We start from the raw sequence: 8,953 nt of genomic DNA, 5'->3' as shown, positions 1-8,953 counted from the left end.
GAACCAGCCTGGACACAGCATATTATTTGAGAACACAGAAATGCTGGACCACAACAACCACCATGTCAGACTACACAGAGAAGCCATTGAAATCCACAAGCATATGGACAATTTCAACAGAAAGGAAGAGACCATGAAAATGAACAAAATCTGGCTACCAGTATTAAAAAAACTCTAAAATTACAACAGCAAAACAGCAGAGAGGAAACAACCAGGCACATCTTAACACCTCTCAACAAAAGATTTTCCCAGGCTCAGGCAGGCCTTCAAATGATAATAAAGGTGGTCAGTTGAAACATTCACACCTAGCTCCAGCAGGGAAGAGCTCCTTGCCCCACCCCAGTCATTTCACAGATATATAAACCCATTGTCCTAATTCCAACAGACCTCTGAGGATGCTTGCCATTGATGCAGGCGAAACGTCAGGAGAAATGCCTCTAGAACATGGCCCTATAGCCCGAAAAAACCCACAAGAACCTACACTAGAAAGAGCTACAGCACTGAATTGGTCCCTAATAGGAGTGACATTCCTTGAGCGTAACAGAGCAAGTAGGCCATGCTTGACAAGGATGGGCCACTGCCTTTAAATACTCCTCAGGAGCCAATGAGGCCGCGGCTCCCAGAATGCATTGCGCCAGGCCCCCTCCCTCTATTTCTCGTCGCCAATGGCAACCGCCCGCCCTTCTCGAGTTTTCAAACAAAGACGCGGCACTCAACGCGGAAGTCGCCGCCTGTGCTTTTCTGCTCCAATCAAAAGTCGCCAACGGTTCTGACGTAAGCAGCAGCCCATCAAAGTGTCGGGTTTTCCCTCTTTGAACTTCATTTCCCAGAATCCCTCATCGCTGGTCAATACAGCTGAGGCTTCTGGGAGTTGGAGTCCAAAAAGGAACCCGAAGGCCTAAATGAAGGAATGAAGGAGACCGTCCTCGCCCTCCGTGCAAGGCTTGGGCATGAATGCCTTGTTTATTCAAATCCTGCCCTTGCAGCCAACTCTATGATCCGGAAGAGGAAGCGGAAGGTGACCTTCTAGCCGCAACTTCCGCCTCTCTGTGGTTTCCAGGGCGGCCTGCTTGGGCGGTTGTTGGGGTGTCTCTTCCATGGCTTTCCGCCGCCGGGTCGAGGAGCTGGGCGCTTAATCGGAGAGTGCCGGGCGGGGGCCCAAGAGGCAGCCGAGCCGATGGAGCCCCGAATGGAGACGGAGACCTTGGAGTCGAAGATCAGTGAGTGGGAAGGGAGGCGGGTCCCCGTGGATTCAGGGCCTGGAGGGAGGATCTGGGCAGAGCTGCCCTTCTTCGCCCAGGCCGCAAGCCTGCAGTTTCCATCGCCATCTGTCTTTGCAAGCGCTTCCTCCAACTAGAGCAGGTGTTTTGGACTTCAACTCCCACAATTCCTAACAGCCGGTAGGCTGTCAGGAATTGTGGGAGTTGAAGTCCAAAACACCTGGAGGGCTGAAGTTTTCCCATGCCCGAGTATCCCCTTTTCCAGTTTTTAATGTAATATAAAACAGTTTTCTTCTGTCTCCGTGGCCATTCGCCGTCTCATTCAAGTCCATATAAAGCTGTCTTATCTATATAAATAAATAAAAATGTAATGTTTGTTTGTGAGATTAACATAACTCAAAAACCACTGGACAAATTGACACCAAATTTGGGCACAACACACTTATCAGGCCAACAAGTGACTATCATTCATAAAAACATTGAGAACATTGCAGAAGGGACTTAAAAAGCCTAAAAAGCAAAAAAACACTGCAGCACATGCACAAAAACAACAATCATCGCACATAAAAACACTGGAAAACACAGCGGAAGAGACTTAAAAAGCCTAAAAAGCAAAAAGACACTGCAGCACATGCAGAAAACCAACTCCCCCTGTTAAACAAAACAATCCAAAGCATATCCACACCCTAGACCAGGCCCTTTAGGAGAGGAGGATGACCCAAATGCACTGCTTCGAAAATGCAAGCTTTCTTCTCCTTGGATTTCTTTGAGAGCATCCCAATCCCTGTATATTTCCTATTCCTGGACTGCAACTCCAAGCAATCCCCCAGATAGATAATTAGATTAGATAAGATATGGTAGGTAAGTAGATACATCAGGAGGACTGCTGGGAGTTGCAGTCCAAGACATGGTAGAGAAGGAAGAAAGGGGAGTATGAAGAAGGGAAAGAAAAGGGAAGGAAGGGAGGAGGAAGAGAAGGAAGGAGAGCATGAAAGAAAAAATGGAAGGAAGGAAGGAGAGAAAGAGGAAGGGGAGGTTGGCCACAGCAACACGTGGTGGGTACAGCTATTGTAATATAAGACAGTTTTTTCCTGTCTCCATGGCCATTTGTTGTCTCATTCAAGTCCATATGAAGCTGTCTTATCTATCTATATAAATAAAAATGTAATGTTTGTTTGTGAGATTAACATAACTCAAAATCCACTGGACAAATTAACACCAAATTTGGACACAAGACACCTAACAACCCAATGTATGTCCTTCACTCAAAAAAAATATGATTTTGTCATTTGGAAGTTAAAGTTGCTGGGATGTATAGTTCACCTGCAACCAAAGAGCATTCTGAACCCCACCAACAATGGCATTGAACCAAATTTGGCACACAGTTCTCCCATAACTAACAGAAAATACTGAAAGGAACATGGCCATATAGCCCGGAAAAACCTACAACAACCCAGTGATCCCAGCCATGAAAGCCTTCGACAATACATTAATACTGAAAGGGTTTGGTGGGCAGTGTCCTTTGGTTTTGGAGTTGTAGTTCACCTACATCCAGAGAGCACTGTGGACTCAAACAATGATGGATCTGGACCAAACTACACAAATACTCCATATGCCCAAATGTGAACACTGGTGGAGTTTGGGGAAAATAGAATCTTGACATTTGGGAGTTGTAGTTGCTGGGATTTGTAGTTCACCTACAATCACAGAGCATTCTGAACCCCACCAACGATGGAATTGGGCCACACCTCCCACACAGAACCCCCGTGTGGGCCACAGCAACGCGTGGCAGGGGACGGTTAGTCTATATAAATAAAAATGTAATGTTTGTTTGTGAGATTAACATAACTCAAAAACCACTGGACAAATTGACACCAAATTTGGACACAAGACACTTATCAGGCCAATGAGTGACTATCTCTCATAACAACACTGAGGACACAGCAGAAGGGACTTAAAAAGCCTAAAAAGCAAAAAGACACTGCAGCACATGCAGAAAACCAACTCCCCCTGTTAAACAAAACAATCCAAAGCATATCCACACTCTCTTCTGGACTACAGCTCCCAGCATCCCCTAGACCAGGCCGTTTAGGAGAGGAGGATGACCCAAATGCACTGCTTCCAAAATGCAAGCTTTCTTCTCCTTGGATTTCTTTGAGAGCATCCTAATCCCAGCATATTTCCAATTTCCTGTTCCTGGACTGCAGCTCCCAGAAAGCCTCCAGATAGATAGATTAGATAGAGATAGGTAGGTAGGTAGATCGATCATAAGGACTACTGGGAGTTGCAGTCCAAGAATAGGGGAGAAAGAGGAAGGGAAAGAAAAGGGGGGAAGGAAGGGAAGAGATGTAAGGAAGGAGAGAAGGAAAGAAAAAAAGGGAAGGAAGGAGAAAGAAGGTGGGCCACAGCAATGTGTGGCAGGTACAACTAGTATATAAATGAAAATGTAATGTTCGTTTGTGAGATTAACATAACTCAAAAACCACTGGACAATTTGACACCAAATTTGGGCACAACACACCTATCAGGCCAACGAGTGACTATCACTCATAAAAATACTGAGAACACAGCAGAAGGGACTGAAAAAGCAAAAAGACACTGCAGCACATGCACAAAAAAGACTCCCCATGACAAACAAAACACACAATAGCATATCCACACTCTCTTCCAGACTACAGCTCCCAGCATCCCCTAGACTAGGCCCTTTAGGAGAGGAGGATGATCCAAACGCACTGCTTCCAAAATGCAAGCTTTCTTCTCCTTGGATTTCTTTGAGAGCATCCCAATCCCTGCATATTTCCAATTTCCTATTCCTGGACTGCAACTCCCTATTCCTGGACTGCAACTCCCAACTATCCTCCAGATAGATAAATAGATTAGATAGAGAAGGTTGGGCAGCAACAGCACTACATCATAGAAATGAAGGAGACCGTCCTCTCCTTCCATGCAAGGCTTTGTGGCCGTTTACGTCTTGGGCATGGATGTCCAAGATAGGTAGATAGATACATCAAGAGGACTGCTGGGAGTTGCAGTCCAAGAATTGGTAGAGAAGGAAGAAAGGGGAGAAAGAAGAAGGGAAAGAAAAGGGAAGGAAGGGAGGAGGAAGAGAAGGAAGGAGAGAATGAAAGAAAAAAGGGAAGGAAGGAAGGAGAGAAAGAGGAAGGGAAGGTTTGGCCACAGCAACACGTGGTGGGTACAGTTAGTGTAATATAAGAGTTTTTTCCTGTCTCCGTGGCCATTTGTTGTCTCATTTAAGTTCATATGAAGCTGTCTTATATTAACGAAAACCTTTTGCTGCAGTTTGTGAAATGTTATTTCTACTGGTTATCCATAATGCGTGTGGGTCTCAAGTGGACCTCTTTCTGCGGTGTCTTCATATGGTAAAGGTTTCGTCTGACATTAAGTCTAGTCGTATCCGGCTCTGGGGTGGTGGTGCTCATCTCCATTTCTGAGCCGAAGAACCAGCGTTGTCTGTAGACACCTCCAAGGTCATGTGGCCAACATGAGTGCGTGGGGTACCGTTACCTTCCCGCAGAAGTGTTACTTATTGATCTTCTCACATTTGCTTATTTTCAAACTGCTAGGTTTGCAGAAGCTAGGGCTAACAGTGGGAGCTCACCCCACTCCCCAGATTCGAACCGCCAACCTTTCAGTTAGCAAGTTTAGCAGCTCAGTGATTTAACCCATTGCACCATCAGGGGGCTCTGCTATTGTGCCTTCTTTTACAACAGCTTGTTACACCAGCTCCACTGGCTGCCTATTAGCTTCCAAGCACAATTCAAAGTGCTGGTTTTGACCTATACAGCCCTAAACAGCTCTGGCCCACTTTACCTGTCCAAACGTGTCTCTCTCTATGAACCATCAAGGACTTTAAGATCGTCTGGGGAGGCTCTGCTCTCGGTCCACCATTGCAGTCGCGTTTGGTGGGGACGAGAGACAGGGCCTTCTCCATGGTGGCCCCTCAGCAGTGGAACTCCCTCCCTAAAGAGGTTAGATCTGTCCCCTCCCTCCTGACTTTTCGCAAGACACTTCAGACTTGGCTGTGGGAGCAAGCGTTTGCAGAATAGACAGTTTTTATTGGCGTGGATGAGATTTTATTGACCACATTTTTTGGACTGATTTGGAGGATGCTTTAAACCTGGTAAACTGTGTTTAAATGTATATTTATTATCATTGTGTATATAATTGTGTATTTTATTGGTGTTTTTATATTGTTGGAAGCTGCCCTGAGTCCCTCTTCAGAGGTCAAGAATGGGACGGGATACAAATGTTCTAAATAAATAAAATAAAATAATATTAATAAACTTTCTTTTTAGCCCATCCTCTCTCCCTGGTGGAACTCCGGGTGGCTTCCAAAGGCAAAAACAGGAATAAAACAGAAGAAAACAAGCAGTTAAAGTGAACAGTTACAAATAAAGTAATAAAACAACAAAGGCTAAAAACGTGCAGTTGATTGACCCCATAAATAACAAATACCACAGACTGATAAAATCTGTATAAAAAATTGAAATATACAAATATAAAACCGTGGCTTTCCAGTAAGTTAAAGAAATGTCATCACTGTTAGCATTGTCAGTCAAGATAAAAGCAATAAAGAACTTATCATCTTCCTCCTCGCACTTGAGGTGGGGGTGGGACTGAGGGTAGGTTCCCCTCCAATGACTGCAGTGTCCAAAGTTGGTTGGTTTATTTAATAGTTGATTTATTTATTTATTTCATGTCTCAAAAGCATAGCATAAGTAAGTATAAAACTGATAAAAATAGGACCACAAGCTGCTAAATAATATTTTGACAAAACTGGGCAACAGCAGCCACATTGTCTGTGGCTTTAAACAATTCTTCCTCTGTACATGAGGCAGGGCATTGTGGACAAGCATACAGGTGTGGAATTGTTTGTTCTGCTCCACAGTCGCACAAGTTGGAGGATTCTTTTAGGTAGTGCCATTTTGCCAGGTTGTCTTTTGATCTGCCCACTCAACTTCTGAGTCTGTTCCGGGACTTCCAAGTTGCCCGTTCTTGGTTTGCCCCTGGAGGCAGACCCTCGTGGGGGACCATCCAATTGGGATTTTCTGGTTTAGCTGCCCAGAAGGGTGTTGGTTTATATGCGGGGATGCAATTAGTTTTTGAGAACTGAATCTGAAACCATTCTTTATGCAAAACACGTGCTTTCCACTAAACCGTGTTTTCTCCCGCCCAGTATGTGTGTTAGCATCCTTGCAAAAATAAGCCGCTTTTTTACTTCCTTTTCTGTTGGGTATAGTTGACAAAGGGCCGGTAGAGATGTAATATCTGTTGTTTTTTAATTCTGTGTGCAAGTAAAATCTTCTTTCATCATGGAACATTTTCTTTTTTCTCCCTCTCCATTCAGATAGAGCTACAAATCCTCTAAACAAGGACCTGGAATGGGACAGCATCAATGCTTTTTGTGATCAGCTGAATAAGGAATTAGAAGGGTCGGTATCCCAGACCCCTTTCATCACCTTAAAAAACTCCTCTTTATTAACTTTATCTGTGACTAATGCTCAAGAAGTACTGTATATACTCATGTATAAGTCAACCTCATTTATAACTTGAGGGCAGGTTATGGGGCCAAAATAAGGATTTTTATACAAGGACTTTGCAGTCATGTCAAAAGCTTGCTCAGAAGGGTTTCCTATCTTTTGTAGTAATGGTTTGGTGCTTTGAATGACTGTAGTGGGCAGGAGAGAATGTCTCCATGCATAGTTTCAGAGAATTATGGTCCTGCCCCTTAATAACATGGTTTGTATGATAATTGCTTTCAAAAGTGTGTCAAATGTTCTAGCTGTCTGTCAGCAGAAATGCCATTCCATATAAGCAGGCAGCTTAAGTTGTTTTATGCAGTGCCATTGCCTAACCTCTAGATGTCCAGTGTCACTGCTACTAGGGCTCAGCTGAAGCAGAAAGAGCAGGTGGAGGCAGCAGTTGACTTTTTTCCTAAGCTTCTAGACTGAGGTGGCAAAGTGGAGCCTGTTGCCTATATGTGGCCTCCCAGAGGACTTTTTCTTCAAAGAAGGAGGAGAGGATTGCCCTAAATGCCCTCCTATTGGATTGGGGGGGGGGGGGGGGGGATTTTAGCCATGTATTTGACTCTTCATGAGCCATTTTAAGGCCCAGAGGAGATTTTTTGAAATAAAAGTGATCTCTCAATGCTCGCTTTTAAAGAAAAGGTATCTCCTGGGTTTCAAGTGTCCTGGGTGGTAAAGCATCTTAGAAATGACCCCCAACCTGAAAGTGTTCAATGGGGGGTAGTGAAGGGTAAGTCACTCCACAATGTTTTTCTGGGGGCTAATGCAATTCCTTAGCATCCCACAATTGCTACCCTTATTGTAGACCAGGGATTCTTAAACTAAGGCCCCGGGGCCGGATACAGCCCTCCAAGGTCATTTACCCGGCCCTCGCTCAGGGTCAACCTAAGTTTGAAATGACTTGAAAGCACACAACAACAACAACAACAATCCCATCTCATCGGCCAAAAGCAGGCCCACACTTCTGACTGAATTACGAATAAGTTTATATTTGTTAAAATTGTCCTTCATTATAATTATTGTATTGTTTTTAAGTATTTTTTGTACTACAAAAATGATATGTGCAGTGTGCATACGAATTCATGTTTTTTTCCAAATTATAATCCGGCCCTCCCAACAGTTTGAGGGACTGTGACCTGGCCCTCTGTTTAAAAAGTTTGAGGACCCCTGTTCTAGACTAAAGATGGAAGCCTTAGAAGTTTCCAAGTATACTAGGCTACAACTCCAAGTAGACCAGCCATTGAAGTCAATATTGAGATATTTAATGCAGTAACATCTGGGAAGCTGTGTGTTTTCCAGTCATGTTCTAAGCCATCTCCACATTTGTTACAGAGAAATGTCAGTCAGGCTCTGTTGTGGCAGATGATTTATAAATGATTCATGAAATGCAAAAGGGAAAGCAAGATATAAGCAGTCCATTTGCCCCCACATATAGTAAAAAGTATGTTACTAGTAAAATATGAATCATTCAATAACTATTCCTGTGTCTTCCCATACAGTCCACCACTTGCAACCCGGCTCCTTGCCCACAAAATCCAATCTCCGCAAGAATGGGAAGCCATTCAGGCCCTCACGGTAAGAAGTCATAAATTGCCTTCTCCCAGTTTAACTGAAGTCTAAACTAAAATCTGAAACATTTTAACTCTTCACTTGGTTTTGTGTGTGTGTGTGTGTGTGTGTGTCAAAAGCAACTTTGGATTTGAACCACTGACCTTGAGGTCAGCAGTTCAGCCAGCACAAGGGTTTAACCCATTGCACTACTGCGGATACAATCTCCACTGGACCTAATCTTGAAATGGGCTAGAATGTGTTGAAATCAGATTAATAGCATTTTCTTCCCAGACTGAAAGCTTTCTGACCACAATTGACTTCAACCTCAGAGAAAAGATGCTGGTATCTTTTTTATGGGGTGGTTGGAATTTCAGAAAAGACATCATAGTTCTATTGTTCTTTGACTTTTTTCCTGATGATGCTTTTCACTGGCAATGCTTTCAGGAGTGATTTAAGGACCATTGGCCCATAACAGAAATGTGGGAGCAAAAAACAAAAGACTGAAATTGTATTGAATGTTATGGCTCACTTTTGGCATTCAGGACACATTATTAATCCCCGTGGATAGTAAGTAGATTTTGGGATAGGAGATTGCACTGAGTCCTTGTATTATCCAGCTGATGCCATCTAACTGAG

The 8,953-nt window shown here is 43.7% G+C and overlaps 1 protein-coding gene across 1 annotated transcript in view; it reads left to right on the top strand.

Moving 5' to 3' along the window:
• Positions 1 to 818: 818 nt before the first annotated feature.
• Positions 819 to 8,953, top strand: part of GGA1 (golgi associated, gamma adaptin ear containing, ARF binding protein 1) — a 28,015-nt gene continuing 19,880 nt past the window's right edge. The window contains exons 1-3 of the mRNA XM_060777009.2: positions 819 to 1,220; positions 6,589 to 6,673; positions 8,266 to 8,341. Coding sequence (XP_060632992.2) covers positions 1,178 to 1,220; positions 6,589 to 6,673; positions 8,266 to 8,341 — 204 coding nt within the window. The 5' untranslated portion in view covers positions 819 to 1,177. The remainder of the gene's footprint in view (positions 1,221 to 6,588; positions 6,674 to 8,265; positions 8,342 to 8,953) is intronic.

The sequence above is a fragment of the Anolis sagrei genome, chromosome 5 (assembly GCF_037176765.1).
Source record: "Anolis sagrei isolate rAnoSag1 chromosome 5, rAnoSag1.mat, whole genome shotgun sequence".
In the NCBI taxonomy this organism is placed as follows: domain Eukaryota; kingdom Metazoa; phylum Chordata; class Lepidosauria; order Squamata; family Dactyloidae; genus Anolis; species Anolis sagrei.
Note: the sequence above shows the minus strand (reverse complement) of the source record. Positions and strands in the feature narration are given on the sequence as shown.